The following is a 17,635-nucleotide window of genomic DNA, read 5'->3' as shown; positions in this document are numbered from 1 at the left end:
CTCATGTATGTTAAGCCGATCCGGTAAATTTGAAAGTTATCGATTCAGTGAAATACCAAGGCGCGCCCTTTCAAAGGAACCAAGTCGGCGTTTGCCTGGAGCGATTTAGAAAAATCACGGAAAACGTAAATCTGCTTGGCCGGACACGGGTCTGAATAGTTGTCATCCCGAATGGGAGTCCAGTGTGGTAACGACTGCGCAACCTCACGCTGTGACTTCTTTGTGGCTGCAGCCAACCTTATCTAGCCGAGTATACTGTGTAAAGCGGTCATTGGTGACAGCTGTGTTTCTGTCTTGTACGGCATTGTCATTGTATTTCGCACTGTTTCCTTTGGTGGTATTAAGTGTACGTAATTGTTGCAGTTAGATTCAGTGTTAAACATGTCAGCACATAAGACGATTTCATCATGAGTACTGATCACATACATTTAACCTCTCTTTACCCCCGTTGCGTTCGCGGTAGCTCCAACCACAGGTTAAGGTGCGTACTGTGCAGGACCTCTCCACGTGGGGGTCAGTGCGTGTGTGTGCGGGGGGGGGGGGGGGGCTACATTCCTCTACTTCCGTCAGCCCCTCCTCTGGCATCACCCATCTTACTGTGTAAACATACTTTATAGCTCCAGTCCTCAGCCGACAAAAATAACGTGCTTGCTTCTGCTCCGCTCATCGACTTTTGAGATCTAACAACACCGTCTGAAGTAGCAGCAAGATCTCCAGTATTGAATGTGAGCGAGTTGTGTAGACGGCAGACGTGTGAACCGAGCACGCTATTGCCACATAAACAACGTTAGCTATAGAATTCAGTCGTAGTACTTCGTTTGTGCTACTTGGACATAATGACACCACAGTCTTATACATACAGTCGCGACACACACTGCCGCGAAAGTTATTACCGTGCGACAGTTGGAGCGAGACTAGCGCTCGAGCAGTGAGAAAGCCAGTTACCTGCGTCGTAAGGACAACGTGTGTTTTTAATTAGTTTTCTACTTAACTAACAAAATAGTTGTTACGTTTTGCGTTTCATGCATTAGTAAGTTTCCAAGAGTCATAAATTGGCGTGAAACAAATGCAAAAACGACCAAATCTCACTGATTCAGTGGCATAAACTGCAACTTACTATGAAGAAATACTTTGGAATATCTGTATAATTTGGGTATATTCCCACGAATGCAGGGGAATATAAACAAATATTTCATGCTTGAGAAGAATGAATTTCTGTTGTTGTTGTTGTTATTATGATCAGGAGTTTTCTTGACACACAAAAATTGTTTTTAGTGTCTAATGATTTACGTATTGCTACAATTCACACGAGTTCCCAATAAATGAATATTTTTTAAATATAATTACTTTTGCGTAAAAAGCGAAAATGTTGAATGAAGATTCTTGGAGTTGGTGATTCAGATGTAGAACTATTGTGAAATTTCGTTGTTATCCACATTCGTTTGTTTTCATCGATGACAGGGCGCTGATAACCTCGCCGTTGGGCGCCCATAAGTTCCCAAACCACACACACACTTCTTCTGTGTCGGTAAAGAGTTTCATTTCCTTTGACGTTTTACTGTCACGTCTGTGTGGCTTTCTCTTCAGCTAAAGATGTGGTGGCTTATTTTGTACGTTACATAATGTAGGTTCTACATTCAGCACAGGTTTCCTTACGTTTCGCATTGACTGATTTGGATGAATGTATAGCGAACAAAACTTCGCTTTGTTGGGTAGATGTACGACATCTTTCTGGAAAAGGTCATGTCTTCTGATGTTTACTGGCATCTTCAGTAAATATCTATACATTACAAGAGAATCGGGACTACACTGTCTGGCAAGGTGCCGTTTGATACATCCTAGGGTCCTTAAGGAAGTGCGGAATGACAAATGTGCCACCATTTTTTAGTTGTTGTCGATTTTTATTTCACTACATATGCTTGGAAGAGCAGTTGAACGGAATGGACAGTGTCTTGAAAGAAGGTTATAAGATGAACATCAACAAAAGCAAAACGAGGATAACGGAATGTAGTCGAATTAAGTCGGGTGATGCTGAGGGAATTAAATTAGGAAATGAGACACTTAAGGTAGTAAAGGAGTTTTTCTATTTGGGGAGCAAAATAACTGATGATGGTCGAAGTAGAGAGGATGTAAAATGTAGACTGGCAATGGCAAGGAAAGCGTTTCTGAAGAAGAGAAATTTGTTAACATCGAGTATTGATTTAAGTGTCAAGATGTCGTTTCTGAAAGTATTTGTATGGAGTGTAGCCACGTATGGAAGTGAAACATGGACTGTAAATAGTTTGGACAAGAAGAGAATTGAAGATTTTGAAATGTGGTGCTACAGAAGAATGCTGAAGATTAGATCGTTAGATCACATAACTAATGAGGAGGTATTGAACAGAATTGGGGAGAAGAGGAGTTTGTGGCACTACTTGACAAGAAGAAGGGATCGGTTGGTAGGACATGTTCTGAGGCATCAAGGGACCACCAATTTAATATTGGAGGGCAGCGTGGAGGGTAAAAATTGTAGAGGAAGACCAAGAGATGAATACACTAAGCAGATTCAGAAGGATGTAGGCTGCAGTAGGTACTGGGAGATGAAGAAGCTTGCACAGGATGGGGAGCTGCATCAAACCAGTCTCACGACTGAAGACCACAACAACAACATGCTTCCTATTTTATAAACAAGGTTACGAATGAGTATAAACGATAGTATTTACACTCGTGCGATATTGCACTCAGTAGCGTCACTTGCTGACAGCTTGTTGTGATGCTGTCGCAGTGGATAACAAAAAGCAGATTGAGTGTCGCGATTGTTGTGTTGGACTGTGATGACACTGCGATAGTTCGAGGTGGAAGACTTCTTTTCGTAGGCAGAAAAACAGTAACACTGTTTGTAGGAGAACACACGTACCTTTCCCAGTTATTTCGCTAAACCACTCCCCCGGCCCCTTCCCATTCCCCTGTACCGAGCGAGGTGGCGCAGTGGTTAGATGCTGGACTCGCATTCGGGAGGACGACGGCTCAATGCCGCGTCCGGCCATCCTGATTTAGGTTTTCCGTGATTTCCCTAAGTCGCTCCAGGCAAATGCCGGGATGGTTCCTTTGCAAGGGCACGGCCGACGTCCCTCCCCATCCTTCCCTAATCCGATGAGACCGATGACCTCGCAGTTTGGTCTCTTTCCCCAAACAACCCCAACCCCATTCCCCTGTGTGCCTGCAACAGCCCGTCGGAACTGCCCTGGGCATCGGTTTCCTGCATAGGAGTGGTTAAATTCTAGGCTCTTAGAGTTTCGCTTTCCCCAACTTGCAGAAAGGTGTCAAGAAGTGAACGAAAATCGTGATCGTGTAGCGGCGCGACCGCAGCGCTCTGCATTTCGGGAGTATACGAGAAGGCTGGAGGAAGCTGGCAGCAGTGGCAGCAGCAGCAGCAGCAGCAGCGCGCGATGACGAGCGCCGGTGTGGACTTGGAAGGTGTGCCCGCGCAGGCGAGCGAGTCGTCGCTGTCGGCGCAGCAGGCGCGACTGGGCGAGCTGCGAGAGCTGGCGGCGCGCGTGGCGGAGGCGGCCGGCGTGGACGCGTCGTCGGTGCCGCTGGGCGCCGAGCTGGCGCAGCTGGGCCGCCGCCTGCAGGAGGTGCGGCTGGCGCTCGACCGGCTGGCGCAGGCCGCCGAGCAGCGCGCCGCCGGCCACCACGAGCTGCGCGCCGCCAGGCACTTCCTCGACTCCGTGCAGCAGGTCAGTGGCGTGGCGGCGCGTGCGCAGGCAAAGCCGGGTTCACACAGGCAACAAAAGTATCGCCACTGCTAATGGCGAACCGCAGTTGCCTTGTAGTTGCATGTTTTCGGTGGCGCCATTTAAGAAGCGCAACTTTTGTCACGCCACAAAAAGTTGAACTTGGTTCTACTTTGTTCCGCCATTTTGCCTTCTCCACAATCGAATAACGTCATTAGATTGCTACCTCGCGGCTGGATTCAAACCTTTCTAGTGCGTATTCGTTCGCAGATAGTACTTTTGTTTGTGCGTTTGCTATTAATATGTTGAAATAGTGGTCAACAGAGCAATTATGAGATTCTTGGAGGTGTATCAAGAACGACAATGCCTTTGGAGCCACAAAAGCGAATCATACAAAGACAGAAATTTGAGAGATGCTGCATTAATTGGAATAGTAAACAGTGTGAGTGAATATGTACCTGGAATTGATGTAGCTACAACAAAATTAAAAATTCGAAGCATTCGAAATGCTTACATGAATGAACATAAAGTACTGAAATCACTTAAGAGTGGTGCGTCTACAGACGGTATTTATAAACCCAGCCTTGCTTGATTTGAAGCTGCAGACCGGTTCTTAAAACATGTAGTCGAGACAAGAGAGACGAGAAACACTTTGGTAAGTAATATTTTACATTTATTATGTTTCCAAAACATCTTATGTAGTAATATGTACAGTCGTTTAATCAGCTGAGACAGGTGACGCCATTTTGCAAACTGCGCAATTACGAAGAATTTGTGGCGCCCCGTGTGAACGGTAGCTCAGAGCGCCACTCCAGAATGACTTGACTTGTGGCGATACTTTCGTTGCGTGTGTGAACCCGGCTTAAACGAGTTTCGCCACGCTTAACAAGGAGAGGTCCCCCGTGGTGGTGGGATCGAATTTTCTTATCAATCTGTACTGTGATGCAGGTTAAGATCCAAGGAATCACACCATGCAGCCGTACCTTGGTGGACACACATTTGAGAGTAATCGACCAAAAAAAAAAAGCGGGGGGGGGGGGGGGGGAGATTTCGCGTAATGCTCTGTAACTTTTCTAAAATATAATTATTTTTTACAGATTGGTTGCATTGCGTAGTGCTAAAGGCGCTGACCTCGCGTTGAAAATTATGTGGGTTCGAATATTGTCGTGTGCTTTAATTTTTTTTATTTTAAAATCTTTATCGAAACGACTTTCGTCGTTACTTTTATTCAGCTAATTGGTTTAAATATAATTTATTCTATTCCTTTGTTGCGTTATATTAGTCATCGTATGAAATACATAATTTGCTTTCATTTTTCTCCCTGTCAGTCTTTTTCCACTTGGAATCCTTGTTCACTTGATTTTGATCATTGTTGTGTATTAAGTTCCATTTTGTCGTCCTACATTTTCGTCCATGTTATTGCATTCATTATTTCTGTTTCTCATTTTGCATTTCGTTTAAACCATTGCATATAGTGCACCAAGAATGTATGTTTTAAATGTTTGTGTGACGATTGCCATCCAAAAGCTGTACATCATGCAACGAAAAATACATTCTTGACACTATTGCGTAGTCAGTATAAATGTATTATTTCGGCTTTTGTTTTTTTAACCCACAGACCGGTATTTTCGAATGTTTAAACCTGATTATAGATACATAAAAATTATTAAATTCACATGCACAAAGATTCCAAGTGGAAAAGGAAGGTTAGGAAGAAAAAAAATCAACTGAAGAAGTTAATACGTTGATTAAAATGACGTGATACAGGAATACAAATAAAAAATTGCGTGTAAATCAATTAATTAAATAAAAGTAGTGATCAAAGTCATTTCGATAAAGATTTTTTAAAAAATCAGGGAAAGTGATGAATATTCATACCACATCCTTTTTTTTCTTTTTCCTCGATTATTCGCAAAGGAGGGCTCACTAGGGTGAATGGCAGCAGGGTGTGATTCCTTGAACCTCAATCTACATCACCGTATAGACTGTTCCAAAAACTCGATCCCACCGCCAGTTATCTCTCCTTCTTAGTCATGTTACGGCAGTGGGTTTTGTGTTTTCGTAATCTTTAATTAGTGCCCCCACACAACCAAAGATGACGTACGTCAGAAATGAGTGATATCCAAGTACGGGTATGCGAGTGGCATTAACGCCGTCCTTACGTTGTTCCACCAGAGTGCGTGATGATTCCTAGCAGAATTTAAGCGAAAACCTCGCGTCTCTATTTATAAGATCACTTGCTTATTTAAGGTAGGGAATCAGTTGAGATAATCATTTTCGTCTTGTGGCTACCGTAACTGTAAATTTGTTGAAAGACATTGTAAAGTTTCCAACTCGGCTGTTACTTACTTACAAGTACTTACTTTTATTGAAACTCACACAGTTAAGCAATTTCTCCTTACAGGGCATTTTCAAGTGCTGGGAAGATGTCATAGTATTATCTACTTATTATATGTTCGCTCTCAGAACTGCTATGTCCATATATGTAGGCTCTGACAGTACATGAAAATGGTCTGAATGGCCAAAATTCGCCAGTTGGAAGAGCTTCAACAAAGGAAATACTTGTAAGCTACAGCTGACATGGAAACTCTAGGTGTAATTAGCATAAAGACAGAGATTTTTGCTTAAATTCCACTTGGAATCTGCCCTTTTCCTGACCAAACAACGGACAGACAGATGAATGGTATTTGCTCACCTGTTGGCATTTCATATTCGTGCAAGCAGAAAATAAAATAAAAATTAATAGGACACCAAAGCATGAAATCAATCACTATGAGTTAACGCAGTGACAATTGCTTTAACTTGTGATAACACATGCCACAACTGCCTCCCCTTTCTTCACGCGTCGGATTATAGAGCCCTACACTTGTTACAACCAGTTGATCATTGACGTCATCACCCCATGTATGCAACTGATTTCAGCATTGATATGTAGCCAAACACATGATCCTCGAAGGAGGGTAACAGTATTTTCAGTGGTTGCAGGAGCAACAGTCTAGGTGGGTGATGTGGACTTGTCAGACAGGCAAACACAGTAGCATTGCAGCGTGTATTGATAGCAGATTCCTGGATGGAGGCTACTCGGGAGTATATCGTCATCAGAAAAGATCTAGTATTTGTTAAGAGTGTAGCCTTACCTTTAATGTGAAACATGGATGATAAAAAGTTTCGACAAAAAGATAATAGAAGCTTCTGAAATGTTGAGTAATGCTGAAGGCTAGATATGTAGGTCAGGTAATTAATGAAGATGGATGTGCTGGATCGAATCTAAGATAAATTTATGGCACAACTTTACTATTTTAGAGGTATGTACTGGATCGAATTGGGGAGAAATTTATGACATAAATTTACCATTTTAGAGATAGGCTGTTTGAAATGTGGTACTATAGAACAATGCTGACTGTTAGATGCGTAGATCGGATAACTAGTGAGTGAGAGATATTAGTTTGAATTGTGGGGAAATGAAATTTGTGGCATAATTTGTCTAAAAAGAAGGCATACGTTGATAGGAGACATGTTGAAGCATTAAGGAATAGTTAATTTGGTAATGGATGGAAATGTGAGGGAGTAACAGTTGTGCAGATGACCAAGACTTTGTGAATAGAGTAAGCAAGTTCAAATGGATGTAGATATCTTCAGACTGAATAGAACAACAATCTCGACGAGGGTTTTTAAAGTGTGGGAGATGAAATTACCCAATGACAGTGTACTAGTGATTTTTCCAATTTGGACAGTTAATAAATTGGTGTTGTAGTCGCAAGTTAGCTACAGATATTTTAATATGTTTGTGTGTTCGATGGATTTTTAGGTGCTGTATTGGAAATGGGGCAGGCGATGTACGATCTTCCCGCCCATCCCATGAGGGTGGGGGTTGCTTGGAATTTTAAAGCTACTAAAGCCAGATAAATTTCGATAACATTGCTTGATAATAATACGAAGAGTGTTACGAATGTGGATATTACTACGCTAGCTCTGCGTGTGCGGGTGCTGTTACTGACAGCATCTGCTACATTAATCAGCCAGGATAATTTTGAGGCCAGTCTACGGTATAGTAACTTACCTTCGCGTATGAGATGTCGGTTGCATATTTTTAAAGGTAGGTGACGTCTTCACCTGTCTTCTTTCTCAATTTAGTTACGTCTCATCTTTCTTAACGGTACCTTGTAGTAAATCTTATTGGTGCTGGGAAATTACCTTATTGCCAATATGTGTTATTGAAGATTTCCGTCCATCACTGTGAGGGCATCTACTCACTATTTTCTCGCGGAAGTCTGTGGGTTGCCTGTAGTATTAGGAACATGGCCAATCGCGTTTACAAACATCTTAATTCGTTATAAAACTAGAAAATCACTCAGCACCACAGCTTTTGGCCATCACAACTCTAGCGATGATGCCATTTCATTATCCGTTCGTGGATATAATTTTCTAAGAACCGCTCAGATTACATTTTATTTTTATGCATTGGCTTGACTTTTTATGTACGTAATGATGACATGTGTGCTTGAAGCCGAGTAGTCATAACAAGATGTTATTGAAGAAGGGGCTAATTGTGGTGATCAAGACAGAACAAGATTTTTTCATTTAAATTCCAACATTTATGGTGGTATGTAGAAAGGCACTCATAAGCGAGGCTTTGCAACTAACTTTGTACGTTTTTTGAAAGAATTAGTCTGCAGGGTGTTACAAAAAGGTACGGCCAAACTTTCAGGAAACATTCCTCACACACAAAGAAAGAAAATATGTTATATGGACATGTATCCGAAAACGCTTACTTTCCATGTTAGAGCTCATTTTATTACTTTTCTTCAAATCACATTAATGATGGAATGGAAACACACAGCAACAGAACGTACCAGTGTGACTTCAAACACTTTGTTATAGGAAATGTTCAAAATGTCCTCCGTTAGCGAGGATACATGCATCCACCCTCCGTCGCATGGAATCCCTGATGCGCTGATGCAGCCCTGGAGAATGGCGTATTGTATCACAGCCGTCCGCAATACGAGCACGAAGAGTCTCTACATTTGGTGCCGGGGTTGCGTAGACAAGAGCTTTCAAATGCCCCCATAAATGAATGTGCAGGAGCTCCATCGTGCATGAATCACATGTTGTGTCGTACTTGTAAAGGCTCATGTTCTAGCAGCACAGGTAGAGTATCCCGTATGAAATCATGGCGGTGAATCGAGGAAGTACAGTACATACTGACGACACTAAAATGAGCTCTAACATGGAAATTAAGCGTTTCCGGACATATGTCCACATAACATATTTTCTTTATTTGTGTGTAAGGAATGTTTCCTGAAAGTTTGGCCGTACCTTTTTGTAACACCCTGTAGAAGTAATGCTCGTCGTTCTTCTCCCAGCGGGTGTTGGGGGCTGATACGTTTTCGCTCGTCCCGCCCCTTACAGAATTATATGTCGCAGAGCACTCGGCAGTGCTGGCATTTCGCGTGCGACTGTTAAGCAGTACTGTTCCCGTGAGAAGTCTCCCGCGTACCTGGACTTCCGGCTGCTAATTGCAGCCAGGTCTTTACGATCGCCCGCGCTCGATGCCGTTCGCGGCACGCGAGCCGCGCCACCTACTTCTGCACAACTTGAGCTATTCGCGCCATTTGTTTCCGTCCGCCTGGCATTATGTATTCTGCAGCTCACTGAGCACGAACGACTTGGCTCGTGCGCCAGGCTGTACAAATTTCCGACGAAGTGAGGGCTGTCCTGATTCTCACGCCGAATAATTCGGCCCAATCTCAGCCGACGCCCACCTCGCTACTGCTGCGAGAAAATTGCAACAGTTTCCTTCCTGCTCTGTTTTCACGAATTGGATTTATGCTTGTGTTCCCGCGCGGCAGAACTCGCTCATTTCCGTTAATAGAGATGGACGCTGTTCTGAGTGCTGAATAATTTTAAACAGAAGGCCAATCAGAGTATGTGCCGCATTGAAGTACGTTGGTTTCCATAAATGAAGGAAAACTACAGAAGTGGTGATAACACTGTTGTGTCGATCCCGAAGAAGAGAGGCCCGGTGGGGGGGGGGGGGGGGGGTCAATGACATGGCATATGCCAAATAATATATCACAGTTTCGAAAAAAAACCTCAAAAACTAGCATCTGGAAGGAGAGGAAATGTGAAATGAAATTTGACGAGCTCAAAAGATAAATGGTTTTATCTCATTGTTTACTAAATCAAGTCAAGTGAATAAAGAAATTGGTAGTCCTTTGCCAGTAGGATGCTGCACGCCCCGGGGCTTGGATGCTTCGCTGATTCGGTTGGGAAGAGTGTCGTTCAACAATCGTATCCTCTCTTGAGGTAAGCTGGCCCAAAACCGTTGCATGGGTCCTTGATGTCCTGTATATTGGCGCTGGCGCGGAAATACGTCCGGGCTGGTTGCACATGTAACTTAAGGCAGACAGATCAGAGGATCTTAATAACCAAACAGAGTATTTATGTATAATTCAGGTAATTCATAAACGGGCAAGCCGTGTGTGAACAAGTGTTGTTTTGTTGAAAAATTGTACCAGGGCACTGTTTCGTGAAAGGTAACACGTGAGTGCAGGATGTCTTTGACTTTTTGCTGTGCTGTCAGAGGCCCCTGATTCTCTACCAGAGATGGTATGAATTTATGGCTGCGGTTTGCCGGAACGTTAGCAAAATGTGGCCTCTCCCCTCCCCCCTTACTCCCATACGATAGTTACCTTTGGTACCGGTAGTGTAGAACGGAGATTCGTCCTTGAAAATGATGCAACGTCACACACCGTCGTATGCTTCTACCAGACCTCTGACAGTGTCCCACCATTGTGGCGGATTGTGAAGGGCTTACGTAGTTAGTCCGTAGCTGTGCCGGATGACAGACGCAGACGTGAAGATGTTAGACGTACTTGGTACACAACAGGGCAGTCTTAGTTGTTACCAGTCTTGGTCGGTCGGAACATTGACGGTGCTTGACATGTGCGGTAATGGTATCTGTAGATACAAGTAAGTTGTGAGTTTTCAGAACATTGCATTCACTGGGTGGATGTATATTGCTAATGGCCACAATGTTGTTTGAACGCGAAAGTAGACAGTTGGAGGAGACGAAATACAAGCAACCTAACTATTCCAACATTTTACGATTCGGGCCTCCCAAAAAAGTTTACTAGTAACGAGTCCACTGTCTCCTCTGCCCGTAAGCATGCTCAACGCCAGAGAGATGTTTACACCTAAACGACCCTGCGTGCAGTCGTGATACGCCTTCTTCATGGACCACTTTGTCAGCCTTGCTGGTCAGGGTGCCCCAGCATGGCTCGAGGACAGGGGCAACATGGCGGCAGGCACAGCACCTGCGCTCCGTTCGCGTGCCCAAAGCCGGCCTTGAGAAACCGGCAAATCGGCGTGCTGCCCGTGCACGTGCAATTATCTAATGAAGCCCCGCGTCCTTGCAATTTTAATTGAATCACGGTTCCGGGGTGAGCGCTGCGCTGTGTTTGGGCCGGCGCGGAGAGCGCTAACGCCAGCCGGCCACGCGAGCTCCCCGGCGCTCTCGCCGCAAATTGTTTCGCCCCACAGTTCCAATCACTCTCCGCTGCGTGTGCTCCCATTGCTGTATCGCATGGGAAATCAAGCGTGCTTTCAGAACTCACATTGCCTTAAGAAAAGCAGAATTCTCACAATTGTAAGATTAAAATACGGACGCTTTGCCATATTGTCGCTTCCCCTCCCTCCCGCAGTCGTTAAAACCAGAACTCCTAGAAGATCACGTTGTTGTCTGTCTGTCTGTTAAGGTCCCTTTTACTCATTAATGGGTAGAAGCATCAATTTGAAATGTATGTAAAATATTGCGTAAGTCAAAGCAGTCGAAAGATGTGGCCGTATATATATAACATATTTTGATACTTGCAAACACCTCATCAAAAACTATAGGGTACTTCCTGTCGACCTAAACTCATTGATTTTGGCAAGAACCATGGTTTTACAATACAAGTAAACGGAAAAAACAGCAAATTATTTGTTATTATATCGCAAAATATATTTTTTGCCATTTGTTGCCCATCTGTCTGTCTGTCTGTCCATCCGTCCATCCATCCATCCATCCATCCATCCATCCATCTGTTAAGACCACTTCTCTCAGGAACGGGTAGAGATGTCAATTTGTCAATTAAAGGGTACCATCTGTGATTCCATTTATTTTTTTACATTCAGAGGTGCCTAAGCAGTTACCTTGATTTTGAATTAACTTGAATATTTGGTAATAATGATTCACCAGATTATTCGACATAATGGTAATAATGATTCACCAGATTATTCGACATAAACACGCTACCTGATGTACACTTTTTCTGAAATTTAATATGAGATGGTAATCAGAATGTTTTACTTGTTTAAAAATATACCAGCACAGTTTTATCAAAGGAACAAATTGAACTTATATCACATGCAATTTCAGAGCTTGGCTGCTGTGGAAGAAGCAACAGAGCAAGATGCTGAACAACAACTGGGCGCCCTGCGTAGCCATCTGCTGGCTTTGGGCAAGACTGAGTCGCAACTGCAGCAGTTGAGAGGCTCAGCAGAGACCTCTGTAGATGATGCACCGGTTGTGGAAGTGCTTGCTCTCTGGCAACAGGTACCCAAACACTGAGAATAACTGACTTCTTTTAGCTGTCATTGGATCTATGCAGAACAATGATCATTTAATATTTTAGAGTAAAAAAAAAATACCCTTGCGCACACATCTCCAAAGATAATAGGACTTTTTATAGAATTTTTCAAAATGTCATGCTATTTATTACAACTTATCTTCAGGAAGCAAAATGTCATCACTCCCAGTAGACAAACATGAAAGTACACCCACAACCCTGACTTTCAGAACTAATTGTTTCCTCCTTAGTAGGAGAGAGGGTTGGATTGGCGAAGCATAAAAAGGAAGGGCAGATCATTCAGAACCCATAACGAGGGGGGCAGACAACTGTAGCTTATCTCTGTTCAGCACATAAGACGAGAGGTGTTCTAAACTGTTATAGACTAGCCCTGTCATAAAGGGTGCTTTCCTCCACTAAAAGGACATAGTGCTTGTGATCTGATACATCCAATATTATTTGTTGTAATCAATTGCTTTTATTTACAGGTTGAGTGTAGAATCTGCCCTTTATTGTAGGTGACAATGAAATGAGCATTGTGTGCATTTTTAAAATATCACGTTGCGATCTAGATGATTAATACTTGCCATTAGAAAATCTACCAATTTATCAGTCACTGATAGAGGTGAAGTGAGAAGCGGAGATTTTGTGGGGGTGGGAGAGTACACTAATCTCGTCTGTTTCTATTGAAAATGAAATGTCGTGTGGCTAGGGCCTCCCGTCGGGTAGACCGTTCGCCTGGTGCAGGTCCTTCGATTTGACGCCACTTCGGCGACCTGCGCGTCGATGGGGATGAAATGATGATGATTTGGACAACACAACACCCAATCCCTGAGCGGAGAAAATCTCCGACCCAGCCGGGAATCGAACCCGGGCCCTTGGGATTGACAGTCTGTCACGCTGACCACTCAGCTACTAGGGGCGGACGTCTGTTTCTATTAATCATTACTAATTCATTATTTTTTGCATACTCCACAGTATAATTCTAAATTAGTAATCATGTTCTATACAATATTTAATGATACAATGAAATTACAGGTAGATGTTTGAATATTTATATTTTAAACAGCAGGAATGGTGAGTGGAATGTAAATCAGAAAATAGTTTGTAAAATCATAGTGAGATTTGTTGAGGAAAATGGTATAGCATGTTTTAAATATAGCTTGAAGGACTTCATACTGGAAATAAAATGTGTTACATTTTACACTACAGGTATTCCGTGAGACTTTCCAACAATATCATCGATTGTCAGCTCGCTTGGTTCGTGGACAAGATGGTGCTGCAGCATTACGTTTGTGGCAAGAGTACCTTGTGCATGTCCAAGCATTCCTTTCTGCTGGAGTCCCTGGAGATTATAAGGCCCTTGCTGAACACCAGCACCTTTGTGAAGTAAGTTAAAAATATATTTAAAATTTGCTGAAATAAAGTAGGTTATGTTTATGCAATCACTACACAAGAAATAAAGTATATTTAATATGCTAAATTGTCTGAGTTGTAGAATGCGGAAGTGTATTTTCAATTGATGGTGTGTCTATAAAAAGTTTCTTGCAGGAATTACATGTGTCCAGGAATTAAAAAAAACAAGATTCAAAGTATTTCTTGTTAGCCCCTTCTTCATGCATTACTAGTGCACTTGGGTGCTGTTATTTCAAATATATCGTACTGTTGTGGTGACTGATATTAAAAAGCAACATACTTATTGTGAATAGATTATTATTTTACTTCAAACAGTATGTACTTATACATAAAAGTGTGCATTAATCAGGAATGTACTGAGGCTAGGGTGTGAAGTGTGCATTAATTAGGATTGCCCCAAGGGTGTGGCAAAATAGTCCCCTGCCAAGGACCTAGACACAGAGGGGCCACGAAAACGGAGTTGGGGGGGGGGGCGTAGACACCCCCCCCCCACCCCCCCCCCACCCCCTCCAACCATGGATTATGAGTTGCTTATCCAAACAGTGAAATAGCGTTGAGGGTATGCATGACAATTACAGTGACGGCAGAATCTTGTCACTGCAGTTTCAGCAAATTACAGATCATAAAAAACTACTGAATGTCAGGTATAGGTGGATCAGACTGTCAGATTCAGCTACCTTCTTGCTAGAATACATCACAGTTTCTAAATTTGACTTTAGTGATGTAATCAATGAAGCAAGAAAATTTTTGGAATGCGTTCTCAACACTTAATTTCCAGTTAATGTTTTATGCACTATTCATAATTTATGAGGAGCAAATATATATACAAAGGTTGGAACTTAAATAGTGGCAACTGTTTATTCACAACCGATACAAAAGAGTTACATTTTTGCACCTGTTACTGCCCTTTATAGTAGTCACCAGCATTGTGTAGAACCCGTTGCAAGCAATGTGGAAGGCATAGTATACCGTTAGCAGAGCCCGTTCTGTTGATAGTGCGCATAGAGCAGTCTAATGCATGTCGAATGTCTGGAACAGTTCTGAAGTGAAAGTTATGGTGATTCTCATGTACAACCTTGATGGTGATATACTAAGGGAATAAATACCTGGTATCAAACAATGTCCTTAATCCAATATGGTCCTCCACGGCAGACCATCTGTGCACAGTATTACTGTTCGTTTTTGGAACATCACTTGTGACCAGCTTTGCGAATGAAGCGGCGACACTTTCTGCGCAACCCACCCATCATTTTGCACGACAATGCGCTGGTGCACACAGCGCAAGCTTTGGCTGCTTTGTTCGGTCGATGGGACTGGGATGTACTGTACTATCCACTATACCCCCTGGACTTAAGCCCTTGTGACTTGATTTGATTCCAAAGATGAAGGAATCACTTCATGGAATTCGCTTCAGAACTGTTCCAGAGATTCGACAGACAGTAGACCGCTCCATTTGCACCATCAACAGAACAGGCTCTGCTAATGGTATACTACGCCTTCCACATCGCTGGCATCAGGTTCTACACAGAGCTGGTGACTACTTTGAAGGATAGTAACAGGTGCAAACATGTAATGGTGAAGAATCTGTTTTAACACACAACAGTCTTTAAAGTATTGAGTTTGCAAAGTGGCACGATGCTGATAACAAGATTCAAAGTTTAGGATTGTGGTGGCTTTCCTAAATTTTGGAAGGTGAATGCCTGGATGACTCCTTTCTGGCAGATGAAGACTAATGTTATTTCTTCCCCTTGTCCAACATGAGAGCTCCACGTCTAGTAATGTCATGACCTAAAACATGATAAATCTTAATTTTTTTTTTGTAATATCAAATTTTTGATGTTGGTATTGCAATGAGATCACTATGTACTGTGCCAGTAATCTAGTTCTCTAAGATAAATATGGATTGCAGTACATTTCCTTATACTTCTTTTTCCATTCTTTCGGAATAGAAAGTTCAAGAGGGACTCTTAATGGAACGAAAATCATTATTTTGTAAATATTTTAGATTAAATTTATAGTAACTGAATTTCTGTTGGTGCTTGGCAGAACATGATGATAATATTATTAAAGGAAAATACTTCCTAATGTTCAGCAAAATTACATTGATTTGGTCACTCATTCATATGTTCTTTAAAAGTGCAATCTCAAAAGATAGTCCTTCATATTAAACAAGGGAAATTATTTATGATTCCTTATTCATTCAGAGTCTTTGTAAGTAAAATGCCAATGAGATGCTACATTTTGTAATGTGAATGAACTACTGCAAAACTGAAGAGTGTTTTCTTTTTGTATTTATACCTGAACATGGCACAAATTGGCTATTAGATTTTCTCATCACACCTAATTTTCTTTATTGAATGGAAGTACAATATTTACTGTAAATCTTGATGTTTATCTTTTTGTTTTTGAAAGTATTAAAACTCAAATTCCAATTTGTCACAACAAGACCACCAACCATTTCATTTTTAACCAATTCTTATGAATCTGGAAGTTAATTATAAATTGAAACGTCATTATAGCATGCTTGCTTTTGTTTTTCTTTTCCTCTAATAAAAGTTCCTGCTTTGCAAACTTGCCAACAGTTGATGTCAGTACTCAATGGATAACCACCATAAATCTATTCTTGTTTCATTTACCAAACTCGCATATTATACTGGCTTTAGTGCAGTTCATTCATAGCTCTTAAAAACTTTTGAATAAGCAGTTCAATTTTGTATGTTTCCAAAAGAAAGAAGAATAAATTAGTGTTTGTTTTAATGAACAGCATCTACATGTAAAGAGGATTTGTTTAAAGAATTCTGGCAAATTTAAAACAAGTCATTGTAACATTTAAGTTATGTCACAATTCACTACTAAAAATTGTAAAATGTTACCTTTCGTTGTTCAGCATAGAGCTTTTTTTATCATATTATCAGTTATCTTGATGTTGAAGTTAAATTGACATTTTTTTATAGTGTAGTGAAAATTCAACATCTTATCTCGTATGCAGGTACATCAGAATCTACTGACCAACCAGCAGAATGTGTTGCTGTCCAAAAATGACTCGGATGGGCTTTTGGGTAGTGGTTTAATAGAATCGTCAGTAGTGGAACAGTTTGCTTCACTGACAAATCTCCACAATGAGACATTGGCCCGTATTATGGATCGTCATGCAGAGGTACGCGCTCGCCTGGATGCCTGGGATCGTTATCGACAGGATCAGGCAGTTCTCTTGGCTTGGCTACGAGACACCGAGAGGGAGAGGGCACGCCTTCAGCTTCGGTACATACATCTACGCTGTCTGCCCAAAATTCTTCTTCGGATACAAGTGAGTAAATTCATGATCATATAATTCACTGTGAACTCTCATGTTTTCAAGGTGTGATTGATTAATGGTTTACTTCTGAGTGTTCAGCTGAGTTTTTATTTCCATTTTGCATATTTTGACAACCAAGCCAGGAAATACAAACTTGACTGAATATCAAGAAATGCACCATTAATTTAATTTCTTGTTTTTAAAAGTAATCAGACTTTTCTTAGAGTTATATTATTAGAAAAAAGTCAGAGAATGGAAGAAATGAACTTATCACACTTTCACTAAATAGGTATTCTTGGTGTGCGAGTTTTCTAAACATGCACGCTATTGTGCCATTATTTGTAATAAGCTTTCAAAAAGACTTCTAAATACTTCGGTAAAGTAATGTATTGGTTTCAAGAGCTGCATACACTATTTTTAGATCATTACTTATTTTATCGTAAATCGTATTGACTCATTTCAGTGGTGACTCTAGGAGTCATTATTCTCTGGTACTGGCAGGATAGCTGTAGTGGTGATGTTACTCTATTCATGTCCTATAATAAAAAGCATGCCTCCCAGTGGGAAGTATTCATGGTTGCTTGTATGTTGCGTTCTAG

General features: G+C 41.7%; 1 protein-coding gene across 1 annotated transcript in view; it reads left to right on the top strand.

The window, feature by feature from the left end:
* Positions 1 to 17,635, top strand: part of LOC124619377 (nesprin-1) — a 635,455-nt gene that overhangs the window by 584,567 nt on the left and 33,253 nt on the right. The window contains exons 118-121 of the mRNA XM_047145705.1: positions 3,471 to 3,719; positions 12,136 to 12,312; positions 13,538 to 13,714; positions 16,731 to 17,048. Of these exons, the coding sequence (XP_047001661.1) occupies positions 3,471 to 3,719; positions 12,136 to 12,312; positions 13,538 to 13,714; positions 16,731 to 17,048 (921 nt within the window). The remainder of the gene's footprint in view (positions 1 to 3,470; positions 3,720 to 12,135; positions 12,313 to 13,537; positions 13,715 to 16,730; positions 17,049 to 17,635) is intronic.

Source organism: Schistocerca americana, chromosome 6 (assembly GCF_021461395.2).
Source record: "Schistocerca americana isolate TAMUIC-IGC-003095 chromosome 6, iqSchAmer2.1, whole genome shotgun sequence".
In the NCBI taxonomy this organism is placed as follows: domain Eukaryota; kingdom Metazoa; phylum Arthropoda; class Insecta; order Orthoptera; family Acrididae; genus Schistocerca; species Schistocerca americana.
Note: the sequence above shows the minus strand (reverse complement) of the source record. Positions and strands in the feature narration are given on the sequence as shown.